The sequence below is a fragment of the Sparus aurata genome, chromosome 5 (genome assembly GCF_900880675.1).
Source record: "Sparus aurata chromosome 5, fSpaAur1.1, whole genome shotgun sequence".
In the NCBI taxonomy this organism is placed as follows: Eukaryota; Metazoa; Chordata; class Actinopteri; order Spariformes; family Sparidae; genus Sparus; species Sparus aurata.
Genome location: NC_044191.1, coordinates 30,783,745 through 30,805,206, shown reverse-complemented (window position 1 = coordinate 30,805,206; position 21,462 = coordinate 30,783,745). Strand labels below are relative to the sequence as shown.

The 21,462-nt window shown below is 42.8% G+C and overlaps 1 protein-coding gene across 1 annotated transcript; it reads right to left on the bottom strand.

The window, feature by feature from the left end:
- Positions 1-164: 164 nt before the first annotated feature.
- On the bottom strand, positions 165-21,276 carry LOC115582449 (guanine nucleotide-binding protein G(q) subunit alpha). Its single transcript, XM_030418426.1, has 7 exons — positions 20,418-21,276; positions 10,608-10,792; positions 8,200-8,354; positions 7,960-8,088; positions 7,028-7,157; positions 6,043-6,196; positions 165-4,883 (listed from the first exon to the last, which is right to left on the bottom strand). Exons 1-7 carry the CDS (start codon positions 20,551-20,553, stop codon positions 4,693-4,695), a joined length of 1,080 nt encoding a protein of 359 aa, XP_030274286.1. The 5' UTR covers positions 20,554-21,276; the 3' UTR covers positions 165-4,692.
- Positions 21,277-21,462: the final 186 nt, after the last annotated feature.

Sequence of the window (21,462 nt, the reverse complement as noted above, 5' to 3'; positions counted from 1 at the left end):
CAGGAAGTGAATCAAAACATGAAAAAATAATGGACTGAGGAAGTGATAATGACAAACGGTAACTTTGAATGTGTGTGTGTGTGTCGTTGAACAATCCTTTTTATACGTTCGAGTAATAAAAATAAAGTGAGTGAGTTACCTTAATGAAATAACCACAAGCAGTCTTTTGGCTTTTTCTTTGCAGTTTACTCTCAGTAAATCCACTCTTGTCCTCTTTTTGAACAATGTTCTCAGTACATACACTTTTTTTTTAGAAGTCCAGACTACTCTGTGTCATCATGATTGCTTTGCAACAAGAACAACAAGACTGAACGTGTTATCATCAGCAGGAAAACTTAAGTACAAAGATTTTTCATTTCTACTGAGTCGAGTCGAGCTTTTCTCAGCAGGGAATCTGGTTTGTCAAGGTTTGTTTCTTCCTCTGTGGTCTTGGAGAGGTGAGAACATCAATCTCTCAGGGATATAAAAAAAAAAAACGTGATGGATTATCTTCGTACTGTTGGGTTGCATCTCAATTGACGTTTTATTGTCGGTGGTGTGGAGTTTTAAACCAGGAAGTAAATAAAGCCAGCTCTTTATGTCTTTAGATTGCATGTAAAATATAAACTACCAAAGATAACAGAGGACAGAAAATGAGTCCAAATAACCTCAGAAAGGCAACTTCATCCATCCTGCTTGGCAACAATGCTTGGGGCACATTCTGTTGAGCTTTATAGAGTAATAAGAATCACATCTGTGTTCACTTTGACTTAACTTTCAGAGCTTGACAGAGGTTTGTAATACAAAGTGGAGTTCAAATACATGCGGCACAGGCATCTGGAGAAGCAAAATGCTCGTGCTGCGATGCAAGAGTCACACATTTTACACAATTGTGACCGGAGATCGTCTATAATATTTCAAAAGCCATTAAACTTCATGTCTTCGTGATTTAAAGGCAGAAAAAAGCAGTCCAGGATTTGTCTGGGACTTGAGTAAAAGCAGTTTATAGAAAGTTAATAGACACTGCAGTGCTACAGTAAGTATAATCAATATTCTGTATGTAACGTTCTGCTTGATATCTGACCCGAAGCACAGGTTCCCAAACTGTGTGTCAGCACGTCGACACCTGCTGGAAAAATCCAGCCTGATATGACTCACATGTGCTCCCTCAGTGTGAAGTCTCTCACATAGCTTGGAAAGAGTCCTTAATACTGGCTCATATTTAGCTGACAGAATCCATTCTGCATCTTTGGCAGCACAATATCTTCTTTTTTTAATGATCAACCTCAATCATTGTGTAAAAAACATCTGAGATTCACGAGCAGTTGTCACACTCCAGGATTTATCACTCGTTGAATCTCTTTTTGAGGCCCGTGTAAAGAGACACTTTGCATCAGCAGGGACACAAGTTACTGATTACTGCAACAAGCGATCAACACCGAGAAGCTGGAACTTCAGAACATCTCCTCTGGCAACAAGAAGAGTAACACAGTTTTTTTTTCTCCCCCTATTCAGTCCCGCTGTTGGTAGGCGGTTGTTGTGAGATCTTAATTTACTTCGAGTACGCTGTGAACTGGCCCGGGTATTAACTTTTTTGAAGCCGTCGCTGCCTGCCAAAATCAACCATCCTTGTTAGCAATTTCACCAGCTGGCTGAAATATCTGAAAACAACAGGACCTCCAGGTGAGGTGCTGGTCGCCGGCCAAAGTGGCTGCGAGAAGCCAGACCAGAGCCAAACGTCCTGAAAACACTCTGCAGGCGGCTGGTGGCCATTTGGAACAGGGCTGCACGATATGGTCAAAGAATCCTATTGATCATGATGATGATTCACCATCGCATGTTTGTCTTTTTTGTTGTTTTTTCTTTCTTTTCTTTTTTTTTTTTTACATCTGGAGAACAAGATGTGTAGGCGAGGGCATCTCTACAGCACTACGGATTTCACTATAACATTGTTTTGTCACGCAAATTTCGATAATTGCAATTTCGATAATATTTCGATTAATCGTGCCGACCTGATTTTGAGTCCTGATTGTGACACCTTGCGAAACACACGAGGCAGTTAAACGCAGTACAAAGCACTGTGGCGTGGAGGTTTTTTAAGACATGAAATCAACAGAAAGAAAGCGTGTTCCGATTACAATTCACTCATGATGTGTTCATAACGTCTGGTTAGTCACGTCATCTCAGCTACACGAGCTACATTTCAAAGCTGCTCTCGATGTCTTCTGACAGCACAGAGTAACAAAAAAAAACAATCCTCCAGCTCATAAAAAGGGACGTTATCGGCCGCACTGGCTTCACTTCTCATAAAAACACAGGTGCCTTGCATGAGACTTCATGAGGCACAGCTTATTCAATAAGGCAATATGTACATGTGAACTGTGTGTGTGTGTGTGTGCGTGTGTGTGTTTTCTCTTATGGCATCTTCTCATAAATAAATCCTTAAGTAATACTGTACATTCTAATCACAATGGAAACTAAGTCAAACGTAAGAGAAATAAAGCCCCGGTAAATGTTCTAAACAGGCCAAATGGTTGAGTCTGTGTACACTGGTCAGTCACTTATTAGTCTGACAGCCTCTAAAATACTGGATTTCTATCAGGGCGGAGGGTTTTAAAACCTATCAACGACACTTTACCTGCCTGTCATCCAATAAAACATCTCTCCTAGGGAAAGGTGTTTGGCGGAGGTGTTGCGGGGATGTTCAGGATCACAAGGTGCCTCAGAGATAATCAATACTTACTGAGGCGTAATAATGAAGCTAAATATAAAAGAATAAGAACCAATGTGCGATGTGATTGCAGCTGTACATGACAAGTGATTACTCTAATGATTACAATTAGCCCTGTAGATTGGATTCAGTCTGTAGCTTTTTTCATATAAAAAGGCCAATTTAACAGACCGGCTACTATAAGTACTGGCATACCAATCAATCTGTTGTTGGATGATAATGCTCCTCTTTATGCAGTTCTGAAGCCGAGAGAAAAAAACAAAACAAAATGTACATTCTCCTCTGAAAAAAAAAGGAAACAAAAACAGACATGTAAATAACATACTTTTTTCTTCCAAAAATGAATTAGCCATTAGACATACAATACAATTACATAGATACATATTTTCAATACCGCACATTCAATCTGCCAAAAAAAAAGGAAGTAATGATTACAAAGCCGAACAAAGATGCTGCCATATATATAGAGAGATGTATGTACAATGATTATAGCGTTCATAATTGCACTATGCCTCAATAAATGTAAATTACAGGCTTATGTTCATGGGAAGAAAAAAAAAGTAACTTTGGAATGAGGAAATCAAAAAGGTGCCAATCGGAAACGAGGAGGGCTTACTTTGGTACAAAACTGAACATCGACACTCTTTAACGCCCTTTAATGAAGCAATCAGCCGAATGTATCCTCCACTGCTACTGAACAGTCAAGTCAGCCGGGCTGTGATTGGACGATTATAAAGACACAGCTGAAATGTGACTGGATAGTCCGCAGGGTGGTGGGGTTGGGAGGGCCAGGATTGGACAGTTCGAGCAGTTCAGGGCACGTGTTGGCGTCCTCCTCGCTGCTAACAAACTGTGTGTGTGTGTGTGTGTGTGTGTGTGTGTGTGTGTGTGTGTGTGTGTGCGAGGGCGCCATCATTGAATACTTCAGGAGTGAAGTGATTCTGCTTCCCTCCATTTGAGCAGTAAAGTCGAGTCGTTTTGGCAATTGGCAATAAATACACACGTCACCATAATGAATGAAAAAGCGTTAATGTGGCACAGTTGGACATAATCTTTCAACAACACCGTGTCATAAATTATAACCTCCTCAACTCTCTTCAGTCTGCGTAAAGCGAAGCCAGCACTGTGCTGATTTTACGTCCACCGGGTCGCCTCGAAGCTCAGAAAGCATTTTTATCTTTAAAGCCAACAATACTGAACTCTGATGGAGAAACTGACGTGAGACTCGAGCTACTTCCACACAAAAAAAAAACTTTTGGTGAATCCGCTGTCAGTCACACATGCTCTACTTACTGGACGGTACCAAAAATGCAACGTAATACTAATAATGATTGAAGTCAATACCAAGTCGGTATGAAATAATTTAAAAATCACAGTTTTATGCCTATTTATGGAGAGAACCGCCGATCTCCCATTTGAGGGAAAATGGTCAAGCTGTCAATTACAGATCGGTTTCATTATTTCCTAGAGGGTGAACAGGGAATGGAAACAAGGAATGAAAACCTTTCTTCTTCTTCTTCTTCTTGTTTATAAAAAGGCAGGAGGCAGGGAGCACATTGCATTTGTTCCAGCTCTGACGGACAGAACAAGCCACCAAAACCTCAAGTGCACAAAGTAGTTTTCCTTTCTTTCTCTCATAAAAAACTAAACCAAAAATAAAAGAAAAAAACAGAACTTCACAATGCGCAAAGCCTAGAAATGAGGATAGTCGCTGTTCAGTCAACAGCAAATCCCTCCCCCGACCCTTCAGAGTATCTTGCCCCCCCTCTCCCTGTATTTCATTGCCTCCTTCTTAAATAGCAAGATAAAATTGACTTTGCTCACCCCTCGGGCTCCAAGAGATCAACAAATGGCAAATAAATTAGTATTATGCAACCATTAGATTTTTTTTTTTCTTGGATTTTTCTTTTCTCGTGTGTGTGTATATATATGATGTATCGTTTCACAGATTTGCGTCAGTCAGTGTGTGTCGGTGCTCCGCTCTACACCAGGTTGTACTCCTTCAGGTTGAGCTGCAGGATGGTGTCTTTGACGGCGGCAAAGACGAAGCGGATGTTCTCTGTGTCGGTGGCGCAGGTGAAGTGAGAGTAGATGATCTTGTCGCTGTCTGGGTTCAGGTCCACGAACATCTTGAGGATAAACTCTCGCCCTGCTTGGGCATCTCTCTGAGGCCCTGGAGAGGAGAGGACAGCGCTTCATGAATTGACTTGTCAAGAGGAAACAATTAACTTTTTCTTCTTCATCTTCTTATATTTACAGTATCTCACAAAAGTGAGTACACCCCTCACATTTCTGCAAATATTTTGTTATATCTTTTCAAGGGACAGCATTGAAGAAATGACACTTTGATACGATGTCAAGTAGTGAGTGTACAGCTTGTATAACAGTGTAAATTTGCTGTCCCCTCATAATAACTCAACACACAGCCATTAATGTTTAAACCGCTGGCAACAAAAGTGAGTACACCCCTAAGTGAAAATGTCCAAATTGGACCCAATTAGCCATTTTCCCTCCCTCGGTGTCATGTGACTCGTTAGCGTTACAAGGTCTCAGGTGTGAATGGGGAGCAGGTGTGTTAAATTTGGTGTTCTCGCTCTCACTGTTGCTGTGTCTCAATTCAGGGTCTGCATCCTTCGAAGGACCCGCCCTTTGCGGTCTTCAAAGGCAAGTCTTTCGGAGAGACCTTGTTAACCGCGTCAGGGACGGTCTAGGCTTTGGAGCATTTCCTGGTTGCGTCACCAGATGTTTTACCCTTACGTCACGATTTCTGCCGCCCAGGCCCGCGAAAAGTGACGATCTACGCCCAGAGATGTCGCCATTTTTTATCTTTCTTTCTTCTTTTTCGGTGCGCAACAAATCTTGGGATATGTGAGGCCACAAAGGATAGTAGCGGTGCATCCTCCAAAAAGGTCGCATTTGTGGGCTGCATTTGAAGGAGCCTTCAAATTGGGACAGCCTTCAAATACGGCCTCTGAAGGATGCAGACCCTGAATTGAGACACAACAACTCTCTCATGCTGGTCACTGGAAGTTCAACATGGCACCTCATGGCTGACGAGTGCAAAGTGAGGCTTGCGTTGACAACACATCATCATTATATCAAATACTGTGTCATATATAAAGGAGCCTCACAATCTGACAATATTAAATATCTTTTTAACTGTTGGTATTTAGGTATGTTTGCCAGCATAATACAGTATATACCAATATCAGTGTGGACCACTATTAGTGTGACACTTTTAAAAAGTTTAATAGCATTTGTCCGATGTTGTTCTTACAGCTCGAGAAGTGCAAGTTCGGCTAATTGAAGTGTGGGTTGCTGCTGTGACTCACCATCATACTCTGGAAAGTAGTCGACCAGATGAGAGTACATGATCTTCTCCTCCAGCAGGTCCTTCTTGTTGAGGAAGAGGATGACGGAGGAGTTTTGGAACCAGGGGTATGTGATTATTGTCCTGAACAGAGCTTTGCTCTCCTCCATTCGGTTCTACAGGGAGTGTGTGTGTTTGTGTGAGGAGGGGTGGGGAGAAAGACACACAGAGAAACAGAGAAAAGAGAGAGAGAGAGGGGGATAGTTAATCAGTTAATTAAACCGCAGTCTTTCACACTCATTAAGTACAGATTTTAATAAATGTTTTACAGCACCAGAGGGAGAGCAGTAAATATGAGAGGGAAGGGCGGCCATGCCGACTTTGAGAGTTTAATTTATCTACTCGCACTTCATTTCTGCGCTTAATTGAACAAAACAACCATTCTGAAAGCGGGGCCTCGGCTATCACATCACCAGCGCGGCGGCGAATTACGACGGATAAACAGAATATCTCCTGTATATTATAAAAACTAATCCAACGACGTCACAATACAGCGGACGTGCAGCTGCTTCGTCCTCTGTTTTCTGTAGTTCGATGCAACAGAGGAAGCACAGGGGGGGAAAATGGGCTCAAGAACGCACACATATGAACACACAGCTGCTCATTAACACACTTGACACAACTGCTATATCCTTTTAAGAATAAGATGTGGCCTGAGGAGGTATTCAAAACAGCTGGCTGATCATTTACAAATGCTTTCCAAGGGAAAAAAAAAGAAGGTGGAGCACGGCCAGGCAGGAGCGGAATCTGATTTCCATTGTTTTAAATAAGAAAATAGCTTCCACATCAAAGAACAAAAGCTTTTAAATCTGCAAAATCGTTTATGAAAATGTGAAACGAAAAGTACCACACAGACGATAATCACTTGGATTGTTCATTACATTTACTCGCTGCTGTTTTTGTCATAAATAAATCAGATTTTCAGTTTGCGCGTAATCATCACTCACCTCGTTGTCCGACTCCACCAAAACTTGGTCGTACTCGCTGAGCGCCACCAGGAACATGATGGATGTGACGTTCTCAAAGCAGTGGATCCACTTCCTCCTCTCCGACCTCTGACCTCCAACATCCACCATCCTGTCACAGCGACAGCAGCAGCAGCAGCAGCATCCAAAAAGTAAGAAGTCAGTCACTACAAGCACTGAAACTGCTGGCAAGCCTGCCCGAATGTTAGACACATTTAAAGACAAACACACTTTAAGTGTGTTTTTATTCTTCGCATTCTTCTTCCCTTCAACAGAAACATTCGCCCCCCCTCATGACACAATTGTTGAAAAACACGTGCTAAAATGCCCTCTTGGGAGCCAAAATGCGTGCTAAAGTTCCCTCTTGGTTGGCAAAACACAATAACCTGCTCTCTTGGCTGGTTAGAACATGATAAACTGCTCTCTCGGGTGGCAAAAACACGTGCTAAAGTGCCCTCTTGAGAGACAAAACACATGCTAAAGTGCCCTTTTGGAACCAAAATGTGCGCTAAAGTGCCCTCTTTGGTGGCAAAAACACGTGGTAAAGTGCCCTTATTTTCACCCCTGCCCTTCAGAAAGTCTGTACACGCCACTGTTAGCAGTATTCAATTGATAAAATTGCTAACTTTGATCTTCATGTATGTGTGATACGCTGTTCAATTCGCTCTAAGGACGAGGATTTTTGACCTGTTACCATGGAAAACACTGGTTCTGGTTTAGTGACAGGACAAGCACACAATTCACGCAGGCTAAGAATAATGTAGGTAATAGGAATAGATATGAGCTCTTAACATAACAGTAAAGTGTTTTCTATGAAGTTTTACTTTCACATGTTACTAACAGCAAAGAAGTCATAAACTGTGAGTATTTACAACAAGATGAATCATGCTGTCTGAACACATCTCTTCGTTCACCTGAATATGACACTCTGCAGGTCAAACGGGTATTCAATGATGCCCGTGGTGGGGACTCGAACCCTCAACACATCCTGCTGGGTGGGAAGGTACGCCGGCTCGGCGATCCGGTCCAACGCGTTCAGGTAACTACAGACACACACACACACAGAGGAAATTAACCTACATATTTAGAAAAGTCCTCCCTGAAATGTCTCACAACCCTGAGTTCAATTCACCCTCAACTTAGTTTCAACTCACTATTTAGTGGAGTCTGAGAGTTGGTATTCCCTCCTTCGATCGTAGCTCTCCTGGATGCCCGGGTCATTCCATAAGCTCTTGATTGCATCTACATAAGGATTCTCCAACGCACTGACCTTTTCCACATCCACCTCTCTTACGATGTTGGCGTTTCCCTGGAGGGAAGAAACAAGTAGAGAAATTTACTAAACAACACCAAGCAAAGAAGTGATACTTCATTCAACAAAACTCATAATTAACTTTTTCATTTTTTGGGGGGGTATATACAAAAGACAGTTACTATGAAAGCCAATCAACGTACAGGTTATGCAGTCCTAATTATAACTGGCTTATTTTCTCCCTCACATCTTCTATATCCAGAACTTTCCTTACACCTCCAGGCTCAGCATGGACCAAATATCTGAAGCTCAAATCCTGCTGGGCCTATTAAGGGGAAAGTGTGGCCGTCCCAGATTCCCGTTAAAACTCTCCTGAGTCCCAGGACACAAGATCAACAAGTGCCTGAACGCTGAAACTGTTTTATTACCATAAATCAGACAGATATTAAACATACTAACATGACTTTTATATTGCTCATCCAATCCTCATTTGGTTTAACTACTTTTTACAGTGTAAAGTCATTCAGCACAGAATAAAATTATTCATGTTATACCTGTTTTATGTGCTGTAATGGACGTGGCAGAGTAAACAAGAAAAAAGTAAAGAATCGTAGGGGTAAATAACTCAACGTGATGGTTAAAATGTTACTAAGGTGTTTAGACCTTGGCCTTCAGTAGGAATGTCCGTGCAGCCAGTGTAGACGCCATCAACAGGTTTCATTTTCACTTCCTTTGTGATGTCACAGGTCAAAGGTATAGTTCCCATTTAAGTCTCATGTGAGCACAGGGATGTTGAGTATGAAGTTACACAAGTGTTTGGTAGTTTTGTTGTACTTTTTCATTGTCTCATAACTTTGTTGCTTGCTGTATTCAAGTACAAAGCCTGAATATATGAAGACGCTGACCCCACAGCAGCCATTGTGATAGTCCGGACATCTGTATTGTTCTTTTTTATTATCTAATTGTAACCTCATCATTCAGAAGAGGAGAGAGGGGGTGAAACTGCTGCCACGTTATATCAAAAGGTTGGTTTCAGACCAACAGATAAAACATTGTACACACACAAACTGGCTTTTTTAGATGTCAGCATGGTCATTTTAGTATACAGTGTGTGTGCAGTGCTGTTTTTTGCCTTTGTTATACAGCATGAGCTGAGAGACAGTAAAGTGTGAGAGAGACGACGTGCAGCGAGGTGGATCGGCCAAGCCATGGCGTGAGTGCACGACCTGGTGAGCTACCAGACCAGCGTTTGTTCTTCTACTTTTAATAAAAAGTGATTACAACAGCATTACTTTTCCTCTCAGCACACTGGAGGGATGACTAACCCTTTTTATTGTGTTCAAAGTGGCTGATTTTGTTGGGCTTAAACAGCACATTCAGTTTCACTCTGCGTGAGCATGAGGGAAGCGAAAGCACACGGAGAATGACGGTCCACCCCAGCAGCACAGTTTCAGAGAGTGCCTGTGCTCAAGTTACATTTGAGCTGTGATGCCGTTTTAAATCTCGTGGTTGATACTGTGTTTTCTCCACTGCACACCTGGTAGACAGGAGATTTGGATTTCCTTTTCTCTTTTGACGAGTAATGAAATGAATGGGAGATGGTGTACTTGTTGATGTATGTTTACAGAAACATTTCCAGTTTTGAGTGTTAACTAACCCTCCCACCTTACCATTTGTACCTGTACAAATGGTAAGGGGGTAATCTAACATCCCAACATTACAGCCTGAGAGCAAGAGATCACAATAAAATCTACTGAGTAATCCATCAACCACTCTGAACCAAATCTCCACGAAACCCTTCAGTGAGCAACAGCATGCCACTGGACCACTGCCAGGCAGGCAGGAGCCGAGGCAGAGAGGTCAGCTGTCACCCCTGAAATGGTCTCTGATGGCAGAGACTACTACGCTCCACTTCCTTTCATTTGTCACTCTCGGAGGGAATGAACTGCGAGTAAGCGGTCATTAGTACAGCTCCCAAAGCTACGACTGCACGGAGAAACTCACAAGTGGAATAAAAAGGAGAATAGAGAAGACCTGCTGAAGTGAAAGTTTCAAAAAACTGTCAAAGTTGGCCTCTGCTGTGCGATTATATGTGCATACACAAATATGTGACGGAGGGCTAGTGTGCTGTGAGGACACAGGAAGTGTGAAAAGGGCGCAGGAAGCGATTATGGATGGCTGCTCCGCATAAGATAGACAGGGCTCTAAAAATATACAACGGCGCCGTGGCCACTTTGTTGCATCTTTCTCTGGAATTATAAGTCAGTCGTTATTTCAGCTGAGACGTTTGTGCGACAGAATCTAGTTTACCTTGTTGTGCTCATATTTGTAGGGGATCTTGAGCGTTTCCATGGCTCGGATCATTGCCTGCATGGCTGTGAAGATGTTCTGATAGACCAGTTTGGTGAAACCCCTTTTGTCCTCGTCTGTGTAGCCGGCGCCGTGGATAATCCTCATCTGTTTGATGAACGTGCTCTTCCCACTTTCCCCAGTGCCTGAGAGAGTGGACGGGAAAAGAGGACAAATGAGCAGAGTTTATTTATTTTGCAGGTTTTCTTTTTTATACCAGGCAGGCACATTTAGTCTCCAGTGTCAGCATCTACGCTCCTTAAATAGACATTTAGTCTTTTATGACTTTTCCTGAAACTCTACTGGGGGGAAAAAAAGGGAACAGAAATCGGATTTTCACAATAAAACAATTAATTAGCTCATTAGAGTTGAACAACAAGAGGAGAGCGTTACAATTCCTCAAACATGGTGCTAATGAGTGCAATCAGAGAGTTTGTTCCACAGTGATGCAATAAAAAACTGTAAGGTGAAGTAATTACAGCACTGTATGTTTAAGGACCATTCAAGCATATTTTGATGATTATCAGGATAATACTGTGAAGCACAATCACTTTGACTTGCATGAGTTTGTCTGATTGGAGCTGTAAGACAATACTGATGCGTCTGACTTAAGGGGCCCACACACTGCCCAGACTCAAACCAACGGCCAGCTGAACTTATCTGACCACTCTGTTGCCTCTCGTCTGACCCGTCCGGCAGAAAAGTTGCATTGAAACACACCGCCTCGACTACTGCCATCTACACAGTAGCGTGTACGTTCTGCGCTCGCATCAGATGCAATAAGCCTCCGTAAACTCGGATGGCGCAAGTCTCTTCCAACAAAGCTGAACACACCGAACAGATTTGTTCCTGAACTCGTCCGAGTCTCCCCAAACGTTTCAGATGTCCAACGTTCGGGCCAGTGTGTTCCTGCCTTTAAATGCCATCACTTAAAGGGATGGATGGAGCCACTGAGGTTGGGTATTCCACACCTGGAAAGGGCTTAAAAGTGGAGCTGGTGGCCAGAATACACAAAACAATGAACCAAAAAAAGGCTGAAAGGATCTGTAGAGGCCAGTAAATCTGCAGCATTTGGAGATAGTTCTCTGTGGGTTTTCTCCTTACAGCAACCCTTAACATATTACACGTTTGTTCCAGTGTTACTTGACAGCTTTAAAGTTAAGTTCAAGCAACACAAACCCTGAAAAATGAAGATCTGGCCGTATTTGGGAGTGTAAACTATTTTAAAAACATTTCAAAAGGTGAATGTGTATGACGACTTCTCCTGAAAGCTGATGTATTGCTCTTTGCACCAACATCCTATCACGTGCACACACATTAATACACACAGATACACAGTACACACACATATACAGTATGCACTCAATCACTCACTCAGTCATTCACACGTATAATATTATGCGCTGGCTTCTCTCCTCTCAGCCTGTTTGCTTGGTCTGGGGACGGACCAAGAACAACATCTCTCTCCTCTCAGTGGTGACAGGGACTGTTTGGGTGTGAAGAGCCGGGGGTGTAGTTTCTCTTTGGTTCATTGAGAATTCTGGCAGACCCACACGACGGTCCAACTTAACCTCACCGCTAACTCTTGAAAAACTTGGCAGGAAGCAGTGTGTGTGTGTGTGTGTGTGTGTTTTGCATGGCAGTGCCCAAGAGCCGTGCTGCATTCCAGTGAGTAACCTACAGACTCTGTTGTAAAAGTCTAGATGTGTTACGCTCCTTTGTACTAGATATTATAAACTCTATTTTCACCTCTCTACTGTGGGCCCACAACACAGAGTAAGCACTTAACTAAACAGAGCTACAGGCTATTGCTGAAATACTATAAACTCTACGGAAACAGCTTTTCTTTTGTAGGGTTGCTGACTCAGAAGCCTGAAATGAGTGGGGAAGGTCGTAACGAGGAAACTGGAGTCAGCACTGTTACATCTGAAGGGCTCTTTAGCCAGGCACTTTGGGTCATATTTAGAAATAAAGTTTTTAAAGTGGATGAACTTATGAGGAATGCAACCACCAAAGTAAATGTTTGCAGTTGCAGATATGTTGAATATCTTGTGACAACGCCGTGCTTATGCTCTTGGTTACATTTAGGCACAAAAAAACTGTTTGTAAGGTTTAGGAAAAGATCATCCGTCGGCTTGAAATACTTGTTTTTGTCGCCGCAAACATGGCTGGAAATTGTCCAGAAGTATCCTTAACAAATATCCAGTGGTGTCACATTTGTCCACTGGTTTCATGCTCACATATGGTCTCTGGCTGTCCAGCCCTCTTGCCTGTAACTCCACTACCGTCCCCTCCACTTCCCAATGTAAAAAGTCAGGCAATAAACATATAACGTAAATGTGATATGACACATTTTGTAGAAATTTCAATATGGTGCGTAGCCTATGTCACTTGCAAATGTGATCGTATCAAAGCTCACCATGCATACAAAATACTGTGTGTTTCCTCATACAACTTCTTTCTACTTGCCTATTTTTTTAGTTCAGGTGGCTTTGAAATGTGAAAGTATGGCTACGCTGAGTCTAGTCGTACTACAGTCTGTACACACAGATCTCACACAGGTCTCCACAGACCAGGGCAAAGTTCGTACCTGCTCGCTCCATTTGATTTTGAATTGGATTTTCTATTGCTTGTTAGTGCTACATGCTAATGTCACAAAAAACGCTACTGCACGTCCTCTGGTGCTCTTTCAAATATTCACCTTGCAGCATCAGAGGATGAGTCGGCCCCGTCACCACGTGTTCTCCACCCACACACGCACGCACACACACACGCACACACACACACACACACACACACACACACACTCTGTCCACCTCTTCACGTTAACCTCGATGACACACGCTAGTTGTTGCAGGACCACAAACAGTGTTGAACAAGAGTTAATGCTTTACAGCGTCCGTCCTAAAAATAGACCCATTCTATCTTCTAAAAACAGGCAAAGTGGAACAGTGAGTAATCACAAAAACTTAAATTAACTGTGCCAGTGGGTTCTGGATTTACACAGGCACAAAGTATCTGAGCTGCTCTTGTGAGGCACAGTTTGGATCTGCTCGTGGCTGTTCAAACAGAGAAAGAACCAAGTGTCCTCAAACAGGAAGACACATGTGAGCGGTTCATAAATTCATCCATTTATGACTATTGACGGCCTCTAATTTCCCCCACGTCTGCCCTGATGAACGGACGCTGACAGGGTGCAAAATCAACGTGTTGGTTGCACTGGTCTAATGGCTAGTGAATGTTAAAATTCATTTAAAAACCTGACCGCAATGAATTTAAAGACAGCCGAGTCTGCTTTTAAAGGTTTAAAGTGTGTGGAGTAAATGTTTCTCTGGGGATCCACCCATTCAAGAATGTGTTCCCCATAGATGAAACTTAATTTATAAGCTACTTCCCTACAAGGCTACGGTATTTCGTACAGGCTCCCCAAGGCTGTAAAAAAGAGAAGTCTTCACAGAAACTGAGTGACCAACAGCTGTTTTAGTTGTAAGAAAAGGGTTAGCTTTCAAATATTGAGGAAAAACAATTCCTCCAAAATAATTAAAGATCGCTTGACTGCATCTGTGTCCTAATGGATCTTCTCTTTGATAACCATGAGAGACGCTCAAAAAGACAGAGACACAGCGAGGATGAGTAAGTATGAGTGCGCGCCTGCCATTAGAGGCTGCTGAGTCACCTTTCAAACAAATGCAGCGACCCAAGATTTATCCTGGGCGTTTGAGGTTGGTGTGTATGGGATCGGCGTTACACATGAGGTGAACGTGTCTGATCTGGCTCCACAGCCAGAGGCCAAGACCCAGGACTCATCAACTCGGAAAGAAAAGGAGAGAACCCAGACTTTCTTCTCAACTTAAAGTGGTCAAACAAAGAATGAGCTCATATTCAGGTAATCAAATGGATCATGTGAATTTACAAGCTTCTCCCAGCTGTTGTTCACAAGACATATTTGGAAAGGTTGCACGTTTCAACAACCCCTGAATGCACCGACACAACAGTGTCAGCGATGCACGGAGCTGACTCAAGAAGAGAGAGACACCACAGAGCAGACGGCAGACAAACTTTAGTACCAAATCCTCCCGTCTAAATTACAACGTGTGTCTCTAACTACAACCTGTAGCATCTGTGCAGAGGTCAGACCTGGAAAACACAATATCATTTACTTCAGATGTTTCCTTCGTCAACAAGGATTACTGGACCGTTCGAGTTTAAACCCTGCATCTTGTACATTGTTTTCGACAGTCCTTGATTTTAAAACCCAACAATTTCTTGATTGATTGCTCTGGTCTACAAATTATTATCTTTTTTAAAGCACAAAATGCTCCCCGCTCTTTCACAGAGCCCAAAGGGACGTCTTAAAACATCTTCTTTTGTCCTATCAGCAGTCTTAAACTGTAGGATTATCAAATTGCTTTATAGACTTGAAAGTTGTTTAAATAACTCTAAAATATACATGTTCATGTTGCAGATCAGATCAGTGAATGATCACTACTGAATGATGAATCCCATAGAAGGAATCTGAACCTGATCTTTTGACGGGCAGTTGAAATTCTTGAAAGACGCTTGTGGAAAATGATCTGAGGAGTCCGGTTTTGTTTTTTCTCTTTCACAGAGAGACTCTCTCGTGGGTGTCAAATCGATTCAGTGTTAATGGCAGGCGGCCTTGAGGCAGCACCTGCAAATCCCCCGGCAAAACCCAAGACGGAGATATGAAGTGAATAAAAAAAAATTACTAATGTACCCACGCTGTTACTAGACGGCATTCAAAGTGTGCTTATCTACATGTCAGTATGAGTTGTGTTAGTTTAGGACAACTATTTAAGTGCCATGAAAGACCTCAAACAGACTGGAGGTAATGCCGATACTATGAAAAGCTTTTAACTGCATTAAAGTCCGGCATGATGACCGGCTGTAGTAGAACTGAATCACATTGTGAATTATAAAACTCGTTTAAGCCTCCTCCCCCCATTTTTCTGCGCTTTCTAGGACTGCACCGCCAACTTACTCGGTCACATTCATTAAAGAATCACATGACACCTTTAGTGCTTTCTCTCGTAATTACAACCATGTGTTTGTTGAGCACTTGGTAAAAAGTTTGCGGCGGACTTTGTTCGGTCGCGGCCTCGATAAAGTTCCCACAGCTTTCATTCGTCTGATAAAAGCAGCTGACAGTGATTGGAAAGATCAACATTTTTGCAACAAAAAGCCCAAAAACAGCAGATATGCAAAAAATGTGAGCGCAAACGTGCGGATGAAACACGCTGTGATGCTGCCACGATTTGGGAGTGTCGAACTTGAACAAGCTTAAGTAGATCACTTTGTGTGACTACTCCAAGTGATCCAAGTTGTTCATAACTGTAACTCCACTTTCAAATCCTCATGTGTCATCCCACTTGTCGATAATTTTCCGCGAGTCTATGTGTGCAAGTTCGTAAAAAGGGGGGCAGGCATCATAAACTAGGTCCAATGTTCTCTCGAGGCTTTGAGCCAGCGCTGTGCCACTTTTGTAATTGAACAATTTCAAATCAATTAAATAGAGGGAGATGGGCCTGATAATTATTCATGTCTGGCCCTTTTGATTGACAACAGATGTTTAAAACTTCAATGCTGAATAAATAGGGAGGTCAGATAGATGAGATACACGTACAACAATGCTATCAGAAAGTTCTATGCAGCAATTATATGTCCGGAAATGATGACCAGTGGCCCGGGCTGACAAATTTAAACAGGTTATTTAACTAAAGCAGCAGCTAACAAACCTTTGCTTTAAAAAGTATATAGATTACTCCATTGTCAAAATAGTTGCCGAGTCACAGACGAATTGTTTCTCTTCTGCGGGCAATTTTTCAGTCTTCAATCTCCGAACATCCTCCGACACCAACAGTTTTCAAATCATCCATGCTTATGGCTGAATTACCAGGCTGCAATATGAAACGGACTGCAGTTTTTGTATGTTGTCCTGTCCGAAAGCACTAAATCTAAAAGAATTTTTGCAAAAACATACTCACAATGGACTCACCTATCTTAGTGAAGCCTTTACTGTCTCTCATTAACAGGATTTAAACTTCTTCTGTGCCAAACAGCTCCCAAGTGTTACACTTCTCCCCCTCCCGCTGCATCAACTCCTCCACTTTGAGACTAGTTATATATTCTTGGTAAGCTGCCCAGGTGATACCCAGCGTTAATTTTGCTACATATCCCTTTCACAGTTTACAACACCCTAATGGATATTAGGTGCACAAAGAAAATGGATGATATGCTTCCAGTGTTTCTTATACTTGCTCATTTGTTTCTGTTGTACGGGCTTCAATGTACACAGTCCCTGTGGATTTAAAGCAATTAGTAGGGCTTGAAAGACTAAGAGTGAATTAAGAGCCAAGATTATATGGGGAAAAAAAAACATGCGAGGGACATTTTGAAGAATTGAGAAACTTCCAAACTTGACTGGAGAGTTTCGTGCTGGATCCCACAGGACATTAAGCAATTAGTGAGTTTGAAAACTCCATAACACACTGATAGCATATGGGCTAATGAAGCCATACAGAGCGCGCACAGCTTCTCCACAGTTAAATCTGCCACTAGCTGTGGAGTGATGGAGCCTGTATGAAATCTAAACCACTCAATCACCTAAAATCTAACTATACTTCAGCAGGATTTTAGGAGGAACCTGTACCTGTATTTCCATTGGCTGCTACTTTATACTACTGCCAACCTCAATTCAGAAGAATATATTGTACTTTATACTCCACTGCACCTATTTGAGGACTTTATTCACTAGCTACTGCAGCTTTAGTTTAACAACACAAAATCTAATCGACGAATAAATCATGATGTGTTATTATGCATAAAGATACGACCCTATTGATCCAGAGGAGGAAGCTTCCCTGCAGATAAACTACACGAAACAGTCAAACCACTTTACCAGCTTCAATGTTGAGGTAATGAACACATTACTGCATCAATAATTCAATAATGATATCACAACCATTATTCTGACGTGCCATTCTCCGTAAGGACTACTTTTACTTTCGGTACTTTAAATATATTTTGATGATTATACTTTTGCACTTTTTACGTGAAACGTATTATTTATTATCATTATTCTCAGATTTATACAAACAAATGCATTCACTGTGAATCCATGGCTACGTGTATAAGCTCATATCTTTAATGAGCTCTAGTCTCGCTGGGAAAAAAACAAGTATGTTTCAAACATAACTAGGATGGCACTACAGCCCAACAGCCCACTCTAATTTAATAAAGCCCAATCGAAAATCAAAACTTGATCGCTCACTCTGAATTCTTAACCACACATAACTGCCTGACCATAATGTAAGTTTCAACAACGCCTCAGATTGCTCTCACTCATAGATAACAGCCGCCTAAATATTTCCATCAAGAGCCGAGCCTTATTTCCTCAGAAATGAACAAAAAAAGGCGAAAAAACACCAGAACTCACAATGATAAATAAATAATTTATAATAATAAAGTGAGGGTAAATTCCTGCATCCGCACCAAAAGTTAACAGGGTCTATTCTGTGGTGGAGACTCAGACTCCATCCAAGTTACGTGAAAATCTGTTCCGTAGTTTTTGCGTAATCCTGCTGACAAACCAACCGACTCACCAACAAATGGACACAGGCGAAAACAAACCTCGGTCGAGGTATCTATTTTATAAGCTCAGACATGCACATGTTGTCGGGTGTGCCTCTTCCTTCCCTGATTCTGTGTCCTGATTTGGCCTGAAGCGTATTCTTACCACATTTCTTATCTACACTCCCGTCAGCCTCTAGATGACTTAACCTGTCCCTTCAATAATTCATGACAGCAGCAGACTACTATCTAACCCTCAGTGTGTTAGATGTTGTTAGAAAAATCATAAACATTATATGTGTTTGTTGGAGAAGAATCTCACTTGTGATCCATCATTACAGGAAACTTTTTACCCTGCGACTTAATGGACCGTATCTGCACTACAGCTCGATACTCAGAGACATTAATTGTAAGCATCCCGTCATTAAAGGCGTGCTGCTAAACCACTCTGAAATATAATAGCCTGGACTGAGAGGACTGACTGATAAGCAGCAACCACACAACAACAACAAAAAAAAAAAAAAATATTGAACATGAGTCATAGTCATTAATACTTCAGTTTGAATCGTATGAGTAATCTTTGAATAAATACCATATTGTGTCTCATGAGCTGCACGCTTACGTGCTCAAACTTCCAGCGCCTTTTTGGTTTGGGTCATTGGCTGTTTACATAATGGGCGAATTGTTGGGTATTAAAACAGATTAGAGGGCAACAACAACACAGTCATTTGTCCATAGTTAACAGGGGCGGAGGATTTTGGCGCTAACAGGAGGGCAAAAGGGGAAACGTTCTCCTCCAGCCTCTCATAAACCCTACATGCATTCATTACCAAAGCAGGCTAGACGGCGTGATCTCAAAGCCCCCGCGCCACCTTCTCCACCACCACCTTCTCCTCCGAGGAACTGAGAGAAGGAAGGGCACCGGATCGGGAAGAGAGAGGCTTCTGCCACCACTCACCACAGCCATCACAACTAATGGGCTTTTCGTTGAAAATCTAATTAAAAAACGGGATGGTGAGTAGATGACTTGTTTTCCTCAAACGTCTCCAGTATGACTAATACTTCTCGACAGGATTGCCAACACCCCCCCCCCCCCCCCCCCTCTCTCCTCCTCCACCCTCACATCTAACAACCCCACACTGTAAATATCCACAGGTACTCCATGTCCCTGATATTTACACACCTTTGAAGATGTTACGATAGTTCAAGTTTAGGTGTTAAGTCTCATTTTTTTTTTATCTCTGTTGTGCTGTGTGGAAAAGATTCAAATGCATATAAAACGGTGAGTCCATGAACAATATCGTCACACATGGACATCTGGCTGCTATGACCTACACTTATATATTTCTTAATCACTCAATCTATAACATCAATGACTTTTTTCTCTTGTGAATAACAGTGTATTATCCATGGCTGCCTGAGCTCCAGTAACCAAGGGCCGCTGGAAGTTTTGCTTTCATTGAGAGCATAGCAAAAATACTACATGTTGTACTACCAACACCACACTGTATGGTGAAGTTCTGGGGAGTTTAAATCAACACAAGGTTTTCCAGAACATTCTGCCTTTCCTCTCATTTTCTGGACTGGAAAACTGCTCCAGATTTATCCAGGTTTTTTCCAGGACGTGTGGGAACCCCTTCTCCACAGATGGGGGAAAGCCCTGCTCCCAACCTGGCTGGACACCTGTCATATAATCATTGCCAGGGTTATGCGTTAAGCTGCAGTCCTGCCTTGATTACTCACAATAAAAAACGCTAGGACTTTGGCCCAGCTGATATCTGACACACCACCTGGATGGGCTGTCTCTAGCTGGGGGCCACACAGGTTGCTGTGAGCGCACAGAGAGGCGACCCGATGAGCATTTGTTTAACTGGTTGTTATTCAAAACAGGTGTGTTTTCCTCAATAGGCCTGAGCGGACAAGCATCTCCTCCCTCTGCTGACCCGCCAATCTGTGCGCGCGACTCACAACACGGACATATTTGCAGCCATCCACTCCCCCAAACTTCACTCAGGTGGGAAGTCCCACTAATAGACCCCCACCTCCGTCTACCTTCCCCACCCCTGCCCGACATAGGTATTTCTGGAGAGAGGAATTTGGGCTCTGCATCTCTCCCCTCTCCTCTCCTCTCCCCTCTCCTCTCCTCTCCCTCCCCCCCGTGTTCCTCCCTGTCGAGCTTACCGAGAAGCAACAGTTTCAGTTCCCGGCGTGAGTCCCTCTTATCCCGGCGGAGCTGCCTCTCGATCTCGTCGTTGATCCGCCTGGCTTCTTTCGCCTCCTCGCTGAGGCAACACGCCATTATGGATTCCAGGGTCATTCTCGCTGCTCTCTCCCCTCCGTCCCCCCCTCCCCTTCAATATAAACACTCACTTTTCTGTTTTTTCTTTTCTTTTTTTTGTTCTCCCCCACTCTCTCCTTTACTGATTCATTCAGAATTCAGATTCGAGTCCAAAAAAAACAAAAACAAGCGGCCTGTGAGTGCCAGAAAACGTCCTCACACAGGCCCGGTGGTGGTGGAAATAACGCGTGGACGCCCTTATAATGAGTGTGAACAGCGCACAGATTGTGCCGGAGAGGGGGGGAAAAAAATTAAGATATTTGAGAAATTATTGACCCCAACCCTTCCCTCCCCCCTGTTTCGGTTCGCTCTCCGGGGCCTTCCCGACAGCTTTTCAAAACAGTGTCCAAAAAGCGAAAATGATCTGGTGCGATCTTAATTGGTGTATAATCTGCTTTCCTCTCCTCAGCGCGATCAACAGATCCTCTTTAAAAAACACATCCTCCGTTGTGGGATCTCGTTACGCGTTGCCATCCGTGCCCCCTCCCCTGGCCACCCTCCTCTCTACAAAAGTCTTCCAATGTATTTGTTTTTCTTCCAATCCGAAAACAAAACCAAAAAAAAAAAAAAAAAAAAATCCCTTCAGCTCAAGAGATCGTCGGGTGGGTGTGGGCGACGGGAGAGAGAGAGAGGCTCAGAGAGAGGGAGAGAGAGGAAAAAGAAACACATGCGTAAAACTGTCGCTTTATTATTTTTTTTTTTCCAATGGCTCGACTCCCGGGCGTGGTAAGGCAGAATATGGCGGACTTTCACTCCAATCCGCTAGGCTGGGATACAGTACAGTTATCTCTGGTGTGTCTGCCTCAGAAAAGGAAGAAAAAGCCACACAGCATAACACAGCATTTGTTTCTTCTTCTTCTTCTCAGCCGGAGCTCTCGGCGCCGCCGC

Bases quoted from the DNA above. Each gene is read 5' to 3' on its own strand.
- LOC115582449 (XM_030418426.1), bottom strand. From the start codon at position 20,553: ATGACCCTGGAATCCATAATGGCGTGTTGCCTCAGCGAGGAGGCGAAA. The intron at 6,197-7,027 runs GTGAGTGATGAT...CACTCCCTGTAG, and splicing joins TGGTGGAGTCGGACAACGAG to AACCGAATGGAGGAGAGCAA. The intron at 4,884-6,042 runs GTGAGTCACAGC...TCTCCTCTCCAG, and splicing joins CTACTTTCCAGAGTATGATG to GGCCTCAGAGAGATGCCCAA.